This window comes from Sceloporus occidentalis, unplaced genomic scaffold, assembly GCF_023333645.1.
Source record: "Sceloporus occidentalis isolate IW3139 unplaced genomic scaffold, rSceOcc1.0.p SCAF_19, whole genome shotgun sequence".
Lineage (NCBI taxonomy): Eukaryota > Metazoa > Chordata > Lepidosauria > Squamata > Phrynosomatidae > Sceloporus > Sceloporus occidentalis.
In genome coordinates, this window is record NW_028316999.1 from 10,143,417 (window position 1) to 10,163,805 (window position 20,389).

A 20,389-nucleotide genomic window follows, 5' to 3' on the forward strand; every position below is an offset into this window, starting at 1 on the left:
TGTTCAATTGACTCACATGGGTCCAGAATTATTAAAGGAGGTAATGATGATGATTTTATGTGTGCACGTAGTTATTGTCAGTACAATCATATTCAATGCTACCATGGGTTCCTGTCCCAGAGCTTTTTGAAGCCTAGTATTCACTAGCATATAGAGATCAACTTACAAAATTTTACCTGAAAACAGAATTTGCATCATTATGTATGAAGTTTAAATGCATGCTGGCCTATCCACTTTTGCTTTCTACAAGGGCACTTTTGCTTTTCCAAGAAGCCTATATGTGGTGACAAGACTTACAAGTGTCAGCCTATTGACAGGTAAAGATCTGAGCGGCAGTGACACATGCATGAATCCTTCCTTCCTCAATTTACTCCCCACTGTCACCATTAAGGGACGGAGAGGTTAGATTAGGTATTTATTGTGCTTCATTTGGTCTTTTCCTGATATAAAATACATTTCCTACAGCATCTCCTAGAAAGCAGAAGAAAGATTTAAGTAAACAAAGAACAGATCTTATGCTCCACATTTTAAGACACCAAGGACAGGGGATGCTGGGGTTTGCAAAGTGGCTTGGCCCTCAGAGTTCTGGGGCAGGTTTACCATGTATGCCTTTATTATCTGCATTATAGAATATTAACATCCGTGGATACTGCAAAAATCATATTAAATGTGTAAATAATTGAAATAAGTTAATAATTTTTCATAAGAATTAGGTTGAACTCGGAAAATAACACATTTAAAAAAAACTCTGTGACCACTGACCGAACATTCATTACTGAGAATCAATTTCTGCAACTACAATGTTATGTCTTGGACCTGACCCCATATTGTTGTTTTATATGTACCAACAGGACCAGCTGTAAAAAGAATGAAATACAGAGTGGTTTGTCTTAATGGACCATCTAGCCATTTTGATTGTTTTGCCAAAGTATACAATGTCTGGGATTTTAAAAGTCTGTTACTGTTAATTGGGTTGCTACTTATCTTCATTGATTTTGAGTTTTTTGTTTGTTTTTTCCTTTACGAAAGCCGCTATAATTGGCATTTGTTCATGAGAGCGATTACACATCTCACATTTCTTTAGAAAAATATCTGAACTGATTTTCCATAATAAATCATCCATTATAAATTATCCCCACAACTACATAAATCTCTGCAATGACGCTGTGTCTATTTATGAAGCAAAAACAAAATTTTTGACTGTAGCACGACAAAGAAAATAGCAGCTTGCAAATCTGCTTTCACTTCTTAAACCAAATGCACAGTATTTTCTGTTGCATGACTATATGATAACAACATCCATGGACAAAACTCACAAAAATGTTCCTAAATATTAGACCAATTACAGGTGTCAAGTCCAAGATCACTTGTTAAATTAAAGTAGAAGTCTTTTATTGTGTTAGTAGATGGACTGACATTTAATCGAAAATAAATTGGAAGTTCATTAGCCTTTCCCATGTACCCTCATCCCCAGGTTTTGTGATGGAAAGTTTAGTAAGTGCCCAAAGACATCAATAACTTCCACAAACCTTGAGATGGACACTGGTATCATTGTACTATTAACACAAATAAACACCTGATAGATGATGTTTTGGAAAGTGTTCACCAATGGCCTCTGGTGCACCCCACCAAAAATGCATTCAAGCACGCACAGGCAAATAAGCAAAATATTATAAAATGCAAAATTATGCTATAGGTTCAAAAATGCATTGTTATAATTTATATGTACAGTATATAGTACATATTAACCTTCACTATATATCCTGTTTAGGGAGACAGTGAATTTATACCAAGACCCACTAAGTGTGTTGTCTATGGAAGGAGGGGCTGTCAGACCATGTTGTGCCCAGTGATAAGTTGGGCTACTGATACTGTTGTGTGTAGTGGAAGGCGTTGGTCTGATTACCATATTTGCTCGATTATAAGACGACCCCCCAAATCTGAATATTAATTTAGGAATAAAAGAAAAAGCCTGAATATAAGACGACCCTATAGGAAAAAAGTTTTACCAGTAAATGTTAATTCATGTAAACAATTTTTTTTAATAAAAGCTATGATTGAGAAAAATATTTTGGTTTTATTTCCTTCTATTTTCCAACCTGCCCCCCCAGTTATGCACATCTGCCCCAGAAGTGCCTTATACCCCCTATATGCCACTGTGCCCCATGATATGCCTTTTAACCCTCTAAATGCCACTGTGCCCCATGATATGCCTTTTAACCCTATATGCCACTGTGCCCCAAGTTATGCCTTTTGATTCTCTATTTGCCACTCTGCCTCCAGAAATGCTTTATACCCCTATATGCCACTCTGCCACTCAGAGTGGCATATAGGGAGGTTTGAGGCATTTCAGGAGGCAGAGTGTCACGGTCCGCGTCACGGACCGCAACGTAGCGATTCCCCCGAGTACCCGCGGCTAGCGGGTACTCGAAACTTACCTCTCCCGCAGCTCCGGGACCTTGCTTCGAGGTGCCAGCAGCCAACAAGCACCCAGGGCAGGTCCTTCAGGGTATCCCCATCGCTAGAGATGGGCGGTACGTACGGGGGCGAACCACGCCCCCTCTCTTGTAGCTTGCCTCCCTGGAGACGACGCAACGTAACTAACGTTGCGTCGTCCGCTGGGGGCGGAGCCTGGTCTGAGCGGCAGATTCAAAAGCCGAGCACTGACTTCCATTCAGTGCTCGGTTATTGTTCCTGCTGAGTAGTTCGTTCTGAAGTTATACTTACCTGATTGCTTCTCCGTTGCTGACCTGTGCCTGTTCTTGACTTCGCTGCCTTCTCTACTCCTACCCGGCTTGTATGATAACCATCTCCGTTGCTGACCTGTGCCTGTTCTTGACTTCTCTGCCTTCTCCACTCCTGACCTGGCTTGTCTGTGCCTTGCTGCATACTGGGTTCCTCACACAAGAACATTGTGACAGAATAACCGAGCCATTATGGAACCCGCAGGATTGGCTGAAGCTGTTGCAGCACTTACCCAGCAGATGAGTACATTTACTCAGTCTCTGCAAGATATCCAGACAGGACAAAATCAACTCAGACAACAGATGCACCACCTGCAGTCCAATCCTAATATTCCAGGAGATCCGTTTCAGGCTCCCTCTATGAGTCAAGAAAATTTGGGTTTCCAGGGAGCATCTGCCCCTGAACCACCTATACCTATGCCTGAGAAATTTGCTGGTGACCGCAAGAAATACACTACGTTCATGACATCATGCCAAATAATGTTTAATTTGAAACCAAGAACGTATACTTCAGACTATATTAAAATACACACGGTCATTGCTTTGTTGGCAGAGGAACCCCAGCTCTGGGCCCACCATCTACTGCATAGCAACAGTCCTATATTGGAGACATGGGCTTCTTTCCGCCAAGCCATGGATGCACTATATGAAGACCCTTTTAGGACCACCTCTGCTACCAGTACATTGAGAGCTCTCAAACAGGGAAAAAGACCAGTAGAAGAATATATAGCGGAATTCCGACGTGTTTCCATGGAAACTTCATGGAATGAATCAGCGTTACATGATCAATTCCGGTTGGGGTTATCTGATAACATCAGAGACGAATTGGCTCGCACCAGCATTCCTAATTCCCTCGATGAATTTGCCAGACTCTCCATTCAGATTGATAGGAGACTACGGGAAAGAAAGGCGGAACGGCTTACGACTCCTTCTTCTTCATGGCCTACCCTGCGACCTCCCATAAAGACAAGTTCTAAAGAACCTCCTGAAGAACCCATGCAATTGGGCCTCATCAAAGGTCCTCTATCCACAGCGGAAAGAGAACGTCGTACAACTCTTGATCTGTGCCTTTACTGCGGCGGCAAGGGCCATTACGTCGACGAATGCAGAACTAAAGCGCGTTCTGCAAAGGGTAAGCTCAAACCCTTATTCTCTCCCTATATCAGCAAAAGACCTCCACATTTCTCAAACCATCTGTCTCTTTCCATATCCTTACAGTGGAAAGAAAGAACCCTCACTTTGGCAGCCATGATTGATTCAGGGGCCAGCAGCAATATACTGGATTCCAAGCTCATTCAACGTCTTGGAATCACCACCCGGAAGAAAACCACCCCGATATCCATTCAACTAGTAGACGGAAGCCCTCTGAAGACAGGTCCTATCACCCAAGAGACTATACCATTACGCATGTATATTTCTCCTGATCATAGTGAGGATATAGTGTTTGATGTGGTTCCTTCTCCAGTTTTCCATGTCATACTGGGACTCCCCTGGTTAAGAATCAATAATCCTGTTGTCAACTGGGAGAAGGGCTCTGTTCGCTTCTGTGCTAATAAAGATTCTGTTTATCGCAACTCCTCTCTGTCTATCAATGTGGCTCACGACTACAGTTCTCTACCCGTCCCCAAGATTCCATCTCATTACCGCGAATTCTCCGATGTATTCGAAAAGAAGGGAGCAAACTGCCTTCCACCGCACAGGGAATATGATTGTCCCATAGAACTATTTCCAGGTGCACCCATTCCATTCGGTAGAATTTATCCTATGTCTGAACCAGAACTCATCACCCTCAAGGAATATATAGATGAGAATCTTGCCAAAGGGTTTATACGACCCTCCACATCTCCTGCTGGAGCAGGCATATTCTTTGTATCTAAAAAAGACGGTGGATTAAGACCTTGCGTGGATTACAGAGAACTGAACAATGTAACTGTAAAGAACAGATACCCCTTACCCTTAATACAGGAGTTGATGGAACGTGTTAGCTCAGCATCAGTATTTACGAAGATTGATTTAAGAGGAGCATACAACCTGGTTCGTATCAAAAAAGGTCATGAGTGGAAGACAGCATTCAGATCACGATATGGACACTTCGAGTATATGGTGATGCCATACGGCCTATGTAATGCACCCGCCACTTTTCAACACTTTATGAATGACATTTTCAGAGACATGTTGGATCTATTCGTGGTGATATACTTAGATGATATCCTGATATACTCCTCCTCCTTGCAAACACATAGAGAACATGTGTCTAAAGTATTGATGCGACTAAGAGTAAATGGATTATATGCCAAGCCAGAGAAATGTGTGTTTGAGACGCAATCGGTGGAATTTCTGGGCTTTATTTTAACACCTACTAAAGTCATGATGGATCCTAAGAAAATAGCTACTATTCTACAATGGCCACCTCCCACAGATAAAAAAGGTGTGCAAAGATTCGTAGGATTTGCTAACTTCTATCGGAAGTTTATTAGGAACTTTTCAAAGGTCATTCAACCCATTACATCTCTCACATCCATTAAAAAGAAGTTTTGTTGGACGGAAGCTGCTCAGAGAGCATTTGACTTCCTCAAAGAACGGTTCACCACAGCACCAATATTGATTCTTCCTGTGCCACAAAGGCCCTATGTACTGGAGGTGGACGCCTCTGATTCTGCTGTGGGGGCTATCCTGTCCCAAAGGGATGACACCGACAATCAACTTCACCCACTTGCCTTTTTTTCCAGAACTCTGAACCCTGCTGAGAGAAATTATGGTGTGGGAGAAAAAGAGATGCTGGTCATGAAAATGGCCTTAGAAGAGTGGAGACATTTATTGGAAGGAGCACTTCACCCCATAACGGTCTACACTGACCATAAAAATATGGAATATTTCAGAACTGCCAAGAGACTTCAAGCCCGACTGGCCAGATGGTCTTTATTTTTCTCTCGATTCCAGCTTCATATAACTTACAGACCCGGTTCCAAGAACACCAAAGCTGACTCTCTCTCACGCATGTTTGAAGTACCTACGGCACATCCACAAGTGGAAGACACTGTATTGCAAGCAGGTCATTTTATGACTATCACACAATCATTGTGGGATCTCATCCGTCAACATGGTGCGAACATAGATCCCTCTGAACTTACACAGCTGCATCCTGATGGTGAGTTCTACTACCACAATGGGTTGCTCTATGTTCCTCCTGGGGTACGCCTGCAGGTTCTACAACAATTTCATGACTCTCCTGCAGCTGGACATGGAGGTATCACTCAAACTACGGATCTTATACGTAGACAGTTCTGGTGGCCTACACTTCAAGAGGATGTACGACAGTTCATAATCTCTTGTACTATATGTGCCAGAGCAAAGAACTCACATATTAAACCTGCCGGCCTCCTGTGTCCCCTGCCTGTTCCCGTAAGACCATGGACAGATATATCCGTGGATTTTATAACAGACTTACCAGCATCAAAACAACACACCACGCTTATGGTCGTAGTTGATAGATTGACGAAGATGGCTCATTTCATCCCTACCAAACACTTACCTACAGCAGACGAAACATCGGTGTTGTTTGTAAAAGAGATCTTCCGATTGCATGGACTACCAGAACATATCGTGTCAGACAGAGGGACTCAATTTACATCCAGATTCTGGAAAGCCTTTTGTGATGAGCTTCACATACATCGCTCCCTCTCCACAGCCTTTCATCCCCAGAGCAATGGACAGACGGAGCGCACAAATCAAACCCTTGAGCAATACCTACGATGTTTTACTTCGCATTTACAAGATGACTGGTACCAATTTCTTCCGCTCGCAGAATTTGCATTTAATAACCACATACATTCTTCAACACAGAAATCACCCTTCTTTTCAAATTATGGTATCCATCCATCCATGCTACCAGGTTCTCCGATAACCAGCTCAGTTCCTTCTGTCACTGAACAAGTCACAAGGATGATTGCCATCCACAAATCCTTGCACAGCACACTTACCAAGGCTCAACAAAGATATAAAAGGTTCGCTGATACCCATCGTTCTCCTGCTCCTGTATACAAACCTGGGGACAAGGTGTGGCTGTCAACTACTCATCTGAAACTATCCTGTCCTACTAAGAAATTGGGACCTAAATTTATTGGTCCATATACTATTATTCGAGTCCTCTCATCTGCTGCTGTGGAATTACAACTACCTGGTTCAATGCGAATACACCCCGTTTTTCATGTTTCCCTCCTGAAGCCTTGGAACACCAATCCTTTTCCGGGTCGACATCCTGATCCTCCGGCTCCTATTTCTATTGATGATGCTGAAGAATACGAAGTCGAACAAATTCTGGATTCTAGGAGATTTCGGGGTCGTCTTCAGTATCTCATCCAATGGAAAGGATATGAGATCAACGAGAACTCCTGGGAGAATGCTGAAGAGGTTCATGCAGATGAGTTGGTTCATGAGTTCCACTCACTTCATCCTTTAAATCCTGGTCCCCTGAGAGCCCGGAGGTCTCTCCTTAGGGGGGGGGCCTGTCACGGTCCGCGTCACGGACCGCAACGTAGCGATTCCCCCGAGTACCCGCGGCTAGCGGGTACTCGAAACTTACCTCTCCCGCAGCTCCGGGACCTTGCTTCGAGGTGCCAGCAGCCAACAAGCACCCGGGGCAGGTCCTTCAGGGTATCCCCATCGCTAGAGATGGGCGGTACGTACGGGGGCGAACCACGCCCCCTCTCTTGTAGCTTGCCTCCCTGGAGACGACGCAACGTAACTAACGTTGCGTCGTCCGCTGGGGGCGGAGCCTGGTCTGAGCGGCAGATTCAAAAGCCGAGCACTGACTTCCATTCAGTGCTCGGTTATTGTTCCTGCTGAGTAGTTCGTTCTGAAGTTATACTTACCTGATTGCTTCTCCGTTGCTGACCTGTGCCTGTTCTTGACTTCGCTGCCTTCTCTACTCCTACCCGGCTTGTATGATAACCATCTCCGTTGCTGACCTGTGCCTGTTCTTGACTTCTCTGCCTTCTCCACTCCTGACCTGGCTTGTTTGACGATTCTTGATACTTCTGTGCCTTGCTGCATACTGGGTTCCTCACACAAGAACATTGTGACACAGAGTGGCGTATAGAGAGTTAAAAAGGCATTTCTGGAGGCAGAGTGGCATTAAGGGGGTTAAAAGGCATTTCATAGCACACTCTGCCTCCAGAAATGCCTTATGCCCCCCATTTAACACTCCCTCCCCCTCCCTCCTCCAAACTTACCGGTGCTTCTGAGTCCCCGGTGTGTAGCCGGGTGTTAGGGACCAGGAACCAGACGGACACAAAACGTAAAATGCAATCACCTTTATTGTAATGACAATAGTGAACAAAGCCAAATCGTGATCCAAAAGCATATACCAAAAGACAAGCCGGGGTCAGGAACCAAGACGGGTACTCAGACAAGCCGGGGTCAGGAATACAGAGATCAGCGAAGTCAGGAACAAGCCAGGAATCAGGAGCTGGGATGGACGTCAGAGAAAGCCAGGTCATACACAGGAATTCAGGAACACAGCAATAGCACTTGCAGCCGGAAACAACACAAGGGCCAGGAGGAAGTGAAGTTTAGCTGCTTAAATAGCCAAAAGGGGTTGGCTGTGGGCTGGACAATGGGCTGAGTCACAGGAGTGACAGGAGTGTAGCCATGGCAACCCAGCCAGGCTGTAAGCCTCCAGCAATGCAGCAGAAAAGCAGCTAGACCATAACAGTACCTCCTCCTCAACGACCCCCTCCCCGCGGAGCAGGGCCGGGTTTGAGGGGAAAACGCGAGTGAAAGGCACGAAGGAGAGCGGGAGCATGGACATCTGAGGCTGGAACCCAAGATCTCTCCTCGGGACCGTACCCCTTCCAATGGACCAAATACTGGAGCCTCCCATGGAACCAACGAGAGTCGACTATGGAGCGGAGCTCGAACTCCTCATGATTGTCTACAGTCACCGAACGGGGGCGAGGAGTGACTGTAGTAAAACGATTACAGACCAGAGGTTTCAACAGTGAGACATGGAACACATTGTGGATGTGCATGTTAGAAGGAAGATCCAGGGCATAGGCCACAGGGTTTACCCGTCGCAGGATACGGAAGGGCCCCACATACCGGGGAGCCAGTTTCTGGGAGGGCACCCGGAGGTGGAGATTTCTGGAGGATAACCAGACCCTCTCCCCGACCTGATAGGAAGGCGCGGGTAGGCGTTTACGATTAGCCTGGAGCTCCTGACACTGTTGTGAGCGTTGAAGTGCCTCCTGAACCTGCACCCATGTGGAACGGATCTGCTGGAGATGATCCTCCAGTGCCGGAATCCCCTGGGAAGTGAAATTATCAGGAATCATGGAGGGCTGATACCCATAATTCACCATGAAAGGGGAGAACCGGGTAGAGGCCGAAACAGCACTATTATGAGCAAATTCCGCCCAGGGTAGCAGATCCGACCAGTTATTTTGGTGGTCCGAGATGTAGCACCGCAGGAATTGCTCCAAGCCCTGATTGGCCCTTTCCGCAGCCCCATTAGATTGTGGGTGGTAGGCCGAGGAGAAGGAGAGTTGGATACCCAGTTGCGCACAGAAGGCCTTCCAAAATCTCGAGACAAACTGGCTACCCCGGTCAGAAAGTATGACTTTGGGAACCCCATGTAGCCGATAGATCTCCATGATAAAAACTGTAGCCAACTCCTTAGCGGAAGGGAGCTTTTTGAATGGGATGCAGTGTATCATTTTAGAAAACCGGTCAACAACCATGAGGATAACTGTGTTACCGTTAGACAGCGGAAGATCGACTATGAAATCCATGGCAAGGTGAGACCATGGCCTCTCACCAATAGGTATGGGTTGGAGAAGGCCCACTGGAAGGTGACGGGGTGATTTAGTCTGCGCGCAGACAGGACAGGCTGCTACGAAGGCAACAATATCTTTGTTAATTCCTGGCCACCAGAAGAGACGGGAAACCGACCAGAGAAGTTGGTTCCTCCCGGGATGACCTGCTGATTTAGGATTATGATAGGTGGAAAGTAACTTGGTACGCAGGTTGACAGGTACAAAACATCGCCCTGAGGGGGTTTCAGCAGGTGCATCTACCTGAGCGGCCCTTATTCTGTCCCCGAGGGGAGATGTTATGCTGGTACGTATGGTAGCCAGTACTCGGTCTGGGGGAATAATCGGACTAGGAGGACACTCCTCTTTAGCTTTCGAGAACTGTCTAGAGAGAGCATCGGCCCGGACATTTTTGGTCCCCGGCAGGTACGAGACCACATAATTAAAACGGGATAAAAATAATGCCCAACGGGCCTGCCTCGGAGTTAAGCGTTTAGCCTCGGACAGGTAGGTGAGATTTTTATGATCTGTGAGAATTAGGATTGGTACGGAAGTTCCCTCAAGCAAATGCCTCCATTCTTTGAGAGCCAGTATTATCGCAAGCAACTCACGGTCACCAATTTCATAGTTGCATTCCGCAGCACCTAGCTTCTTGGAGAAGTACCCACATGGGTGCAACTGGCTCTCAGGAGTAGGACGTTGAGACAGGAGGGCGCCTACCCCTGTCTCAGACGCATCGACCTCAAGTATGAATGGAAGTTCGGGTTTCGGGTGTACCAAAACAGGAGCTGCGGCAAAAGCGGCCTTCAATGACTCAAAAGCTTTGATGGCCCCTGGGGACCAAAGAGAGGCATTGCCATCTTTTTTGGTCATGTCTGTAAGAGGCTTAACAATAGAGGAAAAATTCCGAATGAATTTCCTATAATAGTTAGCGAAGCCCACCTTACTCCTGTCAGACGGAAAGGCCTGAGGTACCATCTCCAGATAGATACTGACCTGGTTCAGGAAACCTCTGCACAAATTAGGGTTGCCCCCATAACGTTCGGGAAGCGGGGCAGACCCTGTCAAGCCTCTGGCAGTATTAAAATCACCAGTGGCAGACGGAGCGGAAGCAGCAGCAGGTGTAGAGGCAGCCTGTGCCGTGGGGACCTGAGCTGGCAGAACCAGATGTGCAGTACGGAGCAACAAGGTCTGGAGAGCTAGCGCAAATTGGTCCATGCGCTGGTCTACCTGGTCCAGCCTGGTAAAAACATTTGGTGGATTGCCTGCCCCTTCTGGGTTCATGGCCCTTGTGTAATGTTAGGGACCAGGAACCAGACGGACACAAAACGTAAAATGCAATCACCTTTATTGTAATGACAATAGTGAACAAAGCCAAATCGTGATCCAAAAGCATATACCAAAAGACAAGCCGGGGTCAGGAACCAAGACGGGTACTCAGACAAGCCGGGGTCAGGAATACAGAGATCAGCGAAGTCAGGAACAAGCCAGGAATCAGGAGCTGGGATGGACGTCAGAGAAAGCCAGGTCATACACAGGAATTCAGGAACACAGCAATAGCACTTGCAGCCGGAAACAACACAAGGGCCAGGAGGAAGTGAAGTTTAGCTGCTTAAATAGCCAAAAGGGGTTGGCTGTGGGCTGGACAATGGGCTGAGTCACAGGAGTGACAGGAGTGTAGCCATGGCAACCCAGCCAGGCTGTAAGCCTCCAGCAATGCAGCAGAAAAGCAGCTAGACCATAACACCGGGGCAGCGTGTAGATGTCTACGCGATTCGCGTAAACAACTTACGCTGCAGCTGGAAGGAGGTGTGGCTAGCAGCAGGGGTTGTCTGCGTCCATCGCGCAGACCTTCCCCGACTTTCAGAGAGAATTCCCTGCACCGGTGCGGGAAACTCTGATCTCTGACAGCCGGGGAAGGTCTACGATGGACGCAGACAACCCCTGCTGCTAGCCACACCTCCTTCCAGCTGCAGCGTAAGTTGTTTACGCGAATCACGTAGACATCTACACGCTGCCCCGGCTACACACCGGGGACTCAGAAGCACCGGTAAGTGGGGCGGGGGGGGGGGGACAGGAGGATCCAGGTCCCCTGCAACTGCGGGGGATCTGGATCTTAGTCATCTCATAGTCAGACCTAGTTGAGGTCTGATTATAAGACGACTCCAATTATAAGACGAGGGGTATTTTTCAGAGCATTTGCTCTGAAAAAAACCTCGTCTTATAATCGAGCAAATACGGTATGTTGTGTGTAAGGAGTAGATGGAGCTGTCTGATAGTGTTGTATACAGGTAGGGATGATGGAGGAGCTGCTGTATAATGTTGTATGTGGGTTGGGAGAGGGGCGGCTGTCGAGGGGGTCAAAACAAAGAAGAGCAATATAGAAGAAAAAGAGAAAAAAGCAAGTGAAAAGAAAGAGAGGGGGAGTGAGAAAAAGAATAAATGAGAAAGAAGTAGTAAAAAGGGGGGAGAGACAAAAGAGGAAGAAGTAAAAAGAGTAGATGTAAAAGGGAAGAGAGAAGAAGAAAGAGAGAGGGAGAAATTACAAAAGGTCGAAAAGAAAGAGAGAGAGAGAGAGAGAGAAAGAAAAGTGTGCATCATGTAGATGATAGGCATATATTATGAGCCTTCCATACGTTTGTATACATGTATCAATTCATGTTACTTGCACACAACAGAAACAGCTCTACCACAGAGAAAAAAAGTGAAAAAAATGGGATAGAAAACACTTGGTTACTGCACTAAATAAGTGGCCGCTACGTTTTTATGCTCATATCTATGGGCGGCCAGATGGCCAGCCCAGGCCTATTGGCACCCATATTTTTGTCTTTTTGCACATTATACAACGGTCTGCAATAGGGAAATATATTCCTGGTGGAACAAGCTAAATAAATTAGAAGAAAGGTCAAGAGTGTGTCAGTTTTAGTTAAATGTTGATAAATTGAAAAATCCCAATGCAGAATATAGCATTGGGGTACTGTTCTGTCAAGAGATAAAAGGGTCTTTGGAGTAATTTTTCTAAGGACTTAATGGTAAGCAGGCAATACATCTTTACATAGCTATTTAGGTTGAAAAAAAAGATGTATAGTCTGTCAAGTTCACCCATTCCACAAACTCCTATTAGTTGATGATGGCTCCTTTCTTCCAATCTTAAGGAATTCCACGTGTTGTCTGCCAGTACAATTTATAAAGAGACCTCCAAAAAGATCTCTGTATTAACCTTAAATGTGCTTGTAAAGTTTTATCATATACCCATGAAGATGTATTTCCCCATGCAATAAAGCTTCAGAAAAAATCAAGCAGGGTGATTGGTTGTATGGATAGAGGCATTATTAGCAGAAAGAGAGAGTTCTGCCACTTTACAGATCTCTCATCAGACCTTATCTAGAGTATTGTGTACAGTTCTGGAGACATCATTTCCACAGGAATATTAACATATTGGAGAGAGTTCAGAGGATGGCTTCTAAAATTGGAGCTGAATATGTATAGCTTAGAGGAAAAAAGAGAGGGGAGATGCAAAAGATTTTTAACAAAGTACAAGAGGGGAGCTTATTTCAAAGGAGGAGAAATGTTAGGACAAAAAGTAAAAATCTAAAACTAGAGGGTAAGAAAGTTTTACTTTACCAAGGGTGGTAGATAAATATAACAGCCTCCCATCAGAAGTGATATAGGCTAAAACAATGAGGGAATTTAAACGTGCATGGGGCAGGCATAAAGCTATCCCGAATCTAAGACAAGAAAAAGGACTGATTAAGGTCTGAGTCATTACAGCAGGGAAAATGGGCAGACTAAATGGTCCTGAATGGTTCTCATCTGCCTTCAAATTCTATGTTTCTATGTTATGTTTCTAAGTATAATCTAAGCAATAGGAAGTTCCACTGTCAGGGCCGTGCTGATTTCCTTGGCGCATATAAAGTCAAGCTAAGTAAACAATTCCTTTTATAATGTGGTTTCCTGAATCCCTTAACGTGGAAAGTATTTTCTGTCTCCGAGTCCTGTCATTTCTAAGATCATATGTTTCAAGTAAGATTCATTGTTAAACAATTTAGCAGTCAAATGATACAGTATTATTGCATTGGTCAAGATGATTGTAGGTAAAGTTGGTTAGATAAAATAATACTTTACAGAACATTAATGTTATATTTTGAGTAAAGTATGCCATATGAAGATGAGATTTATGTAATATGTAATTCTTAATACCCAATAGAAAGTCTTTTTTCTTACACTGGTTTGTACATTTTTAGATCACATTAACCACCATTGGTTACGGAGACAAGACACCTCGTTCATGGCTTGGAAGATTGTTATCAGCAGGGTTTGCTCTACTTGGAATCTCTTTCTTTGCTCTACCTGCAGTGAGTACTAAGTATACTAATCCAATACAAAACTCAAGACAATATATGTCAGGTATAGAAATTTAATTTTGTTTCTTATACTTTTATATTACACAAGAACTGTTACATTATGTGTTCCATATAGGGTTAATAGCAGAATGGGACATAATGACCAGGAAGCATGGTGGAATTACTTGTGTGGTATATTTATATGAACAAATATCACCTACACCTTTTCATTATTTATACGTTCTATTTATTTAAGTGTCCCTGTTTTATTACAAATAATGAAAATGCAAATTTCCTCTTTTTAGATTGTAGACTGTGATTTGTAGCTTGTATATTAATCTCTGTCCGCTGGAGGAATGCATTACTGCATATTCCCATTTAGATCAATGCCTGCTTCAAAAGACAAGACACAAGTTTAAAACTACACTAATATTCTTTGATCTTGATGGGAGACCAATTAAAATACAAATCTGGCCAAAGTACATTACGAGTTAATCTGAGGTGAATCAGTCAATACCAAATTGTATTTCGATGTATGTGTAATTTTTTTTATTTATACAAATGGATATATTCACTATTCACTACAATATTGTTTAGTTAGTTGTTGGTTATTTAACAGTTAAACTAACTGAGCAGGCTTTACCTTAGTCTTCAAATGGGTTCTCATGTTTGAATAAAAAAGGATCTTAATTTAAAAACAAATGTGAAATAAATTCTGGTCCCCCAGACCCTTAATTAACCAAGAATTAGGGTCCCCTTATCCAATATGCAGTTGAGTGGTAGTAAAATTATTTTCATTGGTGGACCTTGAGCCCACTTGTGTTACCCCATGCCCCATTCCTATTGGAACTAAGAGGAGTTAAAATATAAAATTAAGTTTTGGGAGGCACAGAGTCTCCCACTCTTACCACCATCTTGCTAGGTCTTGCAAGATGGAGGGGTTAAAGTAAAGAACATTTAGAAAAGTATGGAGGTTTTCTCTCTTGGGATAGAGAGGGCTAAGTGCTAAGGGAAATAATTTTTTTCTCAATTATTGATGATCATCAAAGCCTTCGGTCCTCATTTGCAGCCCAAGAAAAGGGACCAGACCTTCCAAAACAATAAGTTGGTAGTAGATTTATATATAACAATAAGTTGGTAGTAGAATGTTTATGTATCCTTAATGCAGCATCAGCCCCAAGTGGTTGAAAGATACATTGCATTCTTCATTGGCATCAAACACGTGAACTTAATGACTAATATGTGCTTGGTACATGATTTCACTGTATATTTGAATTGTAATATTATCTTAAACTTACATGTATAAAATACACTTTTAACATCAAGTCCCTGCTTTGTTAGGAAACTTTTGTATGATCATTATATAAACATGCTTTTTATTATAATTGGGTAAGCAGTGTGCATAATCAAAGTGTCAGGAGAGGGCGATCTCCCTGTCCCCACACCCCAGTTTTGTACCAGGGAACTGCCGCCCCGTTTGGCCTAGGCCGGGATATGTCACTGGTTTAAACATATTACTCTAGCTTTTCATTCATTATCTTAAAATGTTCATGAACATGTATTAAAGAGAGATTGGACATATGTAAGACACCTTAGTCATTTATTACTTACATATATTTCATCCCTTAACATGGTCTCCTATTATACTGAATTAAATAACATAAAGTAAAATTAAATGGAAAGAAAATAATTTGCCTTCGCTAATGATACAAAAACCCATCCCAGTTATTGTTATAATTAACCTGAAACGAATGGACATGAGGATAAGACCTTTGTATCACAAGATAAGAGCTGAAAGAAACAGTATGAATTAATTAATTGCACTGAGAACTTTTGAATATAGACAATTGCATGAATTATATTACAGGGCATTCTGGGCTCAGGATTTGCTCTGAAAGTCCAGGAGCAACATCGACAGAAGCATTTTGAAAAAAGAAGAAATCCTGCTGCTAGTTTAATTCAGGTAAGATTTGAGGAATGACTTTTATCCAAGCAATTTAGCAACTAGAGCACATACAACGGAGGATCACTGTTGTAACATGTAGCACGGTTTATGTGACGTCTGACTTTAATGTTTGTATTGGCACTGTAAAGCCTGTGTTTGTGTTTTTATTGTTTGTAAACTAATGTAGGAGTTTTACTAATGGCATGCAGATTGCCAAATAGTACAACATGACAACCTGACACTATTTAAACCCATATCCACATTGACTTGGTTGAGACTCCAGGTTATACATTTTCTGACCAGTTAAAGCTAGCTAGGTAAGTCCATGGCCTGGTCCTGTACATTACACAACAGTCTTACATGTTTATACAGTATATCTTCAGTCTTCCACACATGGACACTTCTTGGTACTACACTTTGTACCTCACAACCTGCCCTATAACCTGGTACTTCCAAGAACTCAAAGGATTAAATGTTTTGCAGTAAAATTACTATTGAGACACATATATCAATAGATTTGCAACATCGCATAGAACAGTGTCTGTGAAAGTCAAAAATATTATATAAAGACATTGAGTGTATAAATAGTGTATAAGGTTTTGAGGTGCGTAAAAAAAAAAAAAAATAAAAAAATAAGCATTGCACTGCATTGAGGTGAAGCTGCATGGAAAAGGCAAAAGGCAATACCAAATATGATACAAGGTCAAGAACAAAGTGATGTTGTACAGCGCATAGCTACATCACATTAAGTGTGAATAAAGGTGCATCAAATCCTCAGGGTTCTATGGTCTTCTTGTTTGCCCAAAAGAAAGAAAGGAAAACAATGGGGTGATAACACCCAAAAATCTTTATTATATTAATAAAATACCACTTACAGACATAGCAGTGATTATGGACTTATCAACAAAAGTAGTAAATGGCAGTCTCTCCGCATCCAATAGATATAAAAAAATCTTCACTTTTCCTTCATGTGTTTTATCTGTAATTTGGCCCAAATATCCTTTTTTGCCTTAGATTCACAAAAATTTTGGTCATCCAAAAATTTGTGCCATTAACCCTTTAACATCAAATTTATCAGAATACACAGATAATTTTTTGTTGACATATGTAGTCTCTTCCACATCATACATATGTGAGACTGATCATATTTTGATAGATTTGGTGAATATTTAATGAAAGACACATTATATTTGGGCTGCAATTGATAATTATACAATAATTAAACATGAACATGAAAATGATCTCCAACATTGTATTTTTGGATTACAATGTATTATGTTTGTTTTAATGCATAATTTTCTTGTTCCAAAGAAATTATTATTTACTGTTATGTGAGATCGCCAGGGGACCAAGTTTGCCCTGTATGTTTGTAAGCGGTATTTTCTCCATATAATAAAGTTTTTGTTGGTGAGATATTACACAACTGTGTTCCTTCTTTCTCTTGTGAGCAATCAAGAAGACAAAAAGTTCACAAGGTTTTGATGTGCCTTTAATCATTCTTTAACACAATATCAAACTCAGCCTTGCCGAATGCTCTAAAAGAATTCAGAACACCTACATTTTAGTTAAGGTTAGTGCTTATCCATTTAATGTTGTGGGCAGAATACCATTCAAATATTATGTTGTGAATTATGCAATGTGATACAAGTCACCCGTTGTCTGTCACATAGTTTTGTAGAGCATTTATATACAGATCACAGTGATTGATTAAAAGATCTTTAACATTCTTTTGCTGAGAAACCATTTATGGATCTAGTTTGTCTGTGATAATTTATTAGTTCCACCATTAACATGTATTCAGAATTCTTGCTAGATTCACCTTTTCTACTTAATTACGTAAATCTGCTTTTCTGCACCAATCTCTTTGAAAGTTAGATTCTTCTAACCTTTACAGGAATTTACTTGTACATAGTTATAAGGTGGAATGTTATCCACATAATGTAAAGGAAGAACTGACCCAAGCTAGTGATTTATAAATGAACCCATTTGTTATTGGTAGACCATGTAAATATAAAAGACTATTTTAAATCATGATATCAGATCCATCAATAATCAAATAATAATAAAAAAAAACTCCTTACACTGAAGTGCTAACACTGCTATAACCGGTTTTCTCCGAAATGCAAATTATTTTTGCAAGAATCAGTTACCTTATTTTACATTCCCAACATTTGTGTGTTTCCAAGCAAAATAATTGATCCCCTGGGAAAAGGTGTATTCCAGCCTCTTTTTTTTTTTACTGTTCTTGTCAACGCAAAAAATATTGAAAATACAATCACAAGTATTTTAAAGTAATATGCATATGGCAATAAATATATGTAATAGCAAAGTTCATTCATTACTTTTTTTTCATCAGCATAAAGGTATCTATTTGGCCACTGCCATGTTTTTGATAAAGCTCCTAATGGATATCCATACTAGTATTTATGATAAGACAATAATACCATGTTAGCTTAAATAGTATTTTAATACAGTCAAATTACATTTAAACATTGGGTGATATGTATAAGTGATTATGTGTCTTATCACTATAGCAACCAATTCATTTGTTTAGTCAGTAAGAAATTCCCTTGGCTGCCATAGTGATAAGACCCCTTTTCAATTAATGACGTTTTACAGATAGCCCCAATGTATATACATACTGCACATAAAAATCTGACACGCTGTTTTACAATGATAATGCCTCTAACAAATTCCTTTCAGTATTACCCGCTGGAAACTTTGGGAGATTATTGTGTTTTTATGTGCAAATTCACCATTAAGTGACATTGGTGACAGATCATGTATTGTCAGATTCATTCCAACATCATTCAAGATGGCTTCCAGGAAGTATAGAGAGAACCGTCCAGACACTGGCCCATATGTTTGCATTAATATCCAGGCACACTATGTGCAACAATTCCTGTTTAAGACCAAAAATCATCATCATCATGAATCCCAAATTCCCTATATTAATACAAACTGGTAGAATCAGCAAAGATCAGTATGCACAGTGTACACAGTGCACACTTACCTTATTGGACAGTGATTTAGCCATTCTTGCCTTTATGGTGTGTACCTCAATGCCGAATTTTTTTTTTTTTTAGGAAGATGATTGTGCTTTAATAATAAATTGATGGTTAAATAAAAAGAGTAATTTCCCCGGAAAGCAATACAATTATCCTAATCAACATAGCTTCCAGGGAAATATTTCTACTTATCGGATCGTGTTTACCATTTGTCACTGAATATACATATAGCCCTTGATGTCTACATCCTATTTGCTTATGTTACCCTAGTTATCTGAGATTGTCACTAATTTAAAAGCCTCTGTCCTTTGAACAATATTACAAAGACACTATGGCCATTAACCTCTGCTGTTAAATCTAAACAGTGGTGTACAGCCTCCTGTTGGGCTCTGTAAGCATTGATTCTTGCAAAATAATGATGTAAGGTAAACCAGAAAAAAGTCATATATTTGGACTAAAGATGTGGGAAAGCGTTTTGTGCCGCCTCTTACAAAAGTAGTAAATGCAAAACATTGTTTAACATAGATAGCAGCTTTGCAAAGACCTGAATAATGAATGGAAGCAAATTGTTATGTTACCTAATGTTAGAATAATTATGTTATTTTACATGCAATGCAATAGCTCATTGCACATCTATTGATTCATTGCAGTGTTTTGTATATTTAAAGTTCTCTTTTGTAGGTTTCTGTGTTGGGGTACACACCTTAGTAACACTCAGTGTACTCTTTCTTTAAAACCAAACATAAAACTAGGGTCAGCCTAATTTTGAAATTTAAGTTCTCCAGCCTTTTAATTTAAAACCAAGAGAGTGCTGGCAACCTGGGGTGGTAAGTTCAGGCAAATAGCCCAATAATTAGGTAGCCCAAAACACAACATGCTCACCACTATCCAGTCCTGTACAAAACATAGTTACAGAAAGGAAACATGTTGGAATATCATAGACTAGCTTCATATAAATGCTGCATAAAATCTGGGCTAGATACTTGATTGTTGTAATACAAAAAGGTATAACTAGTTAAAGCCCCCGGAAAAATTGAGTATTTAGTTGAAATTGATACCTTTTGTTGGACCAGCATAGGAGAAAATGTAAAGTTGCATAAGCGACCTCTGAGGTCCCAAACGTTTATGTAAATTTACATTTTGTCTATGTTGGCCCAATAAAAGCTGTCAACTCTATATGTGATATTGCAAGTAAACAGAATCAAACGTTAGGTAGTGTCCCAAACTCTTTCAGTCAGAGCTGCTTACCAAAGGTCAACTCTTCTCCTGCCAGCCAACCCTTTGTTAGAAAGAACTTGGATCGCTGGTAATGCTAAAAAGGTGTTAAAGCTTCATGTACGGGCTACAATAAGTATTAACCAAATTCCCAACATTACTGAGGCGTTAATTTTAATTTTTAAAAAACCCTCCAACTTTATTCCCTACTTTGATTTAAAAATAAAATGTCCTATGCCAAAATAAACCTGGTAAAATACATTCACCTGGTACTGGTAAAATACTGAAAAACACTAAACCATAATCTACAAATTCATAAATGATA

The 20,389-nt window shown here is 41.5% G+C and overlaps 1 protein-coding gene across 5 annotated transcripts in view; it reads left to right on the forward strand.

Moving 5' to 3' along the window:
• LOC149302383 (potassium voltage-gated channel subfamily KQT member 5-like) overlaps positions 1–20,389 on the forward strand; it is a 274,371-nt gene that overhangs the window by 201,040 nt on the left and 52,942 nt on the right. For all 5 annotated transcript variants that reach the window (XM_089482467.1, XM_089482463.1, XM_089482466.1 and 2 more), the window contains exons 6-7: positions 13,798–13,908; positions 15,764–15,859. In XM_089482467.1, coding sequence (XP_089338593.1) covers positions 13,798–13,908; positions 15,764–15,859 — 207 coding nt within the window. The remainder of the gene's footprint in view (positions 1–13,797; positions 13,909–15,763; positions 15,860–20,389) is intronic.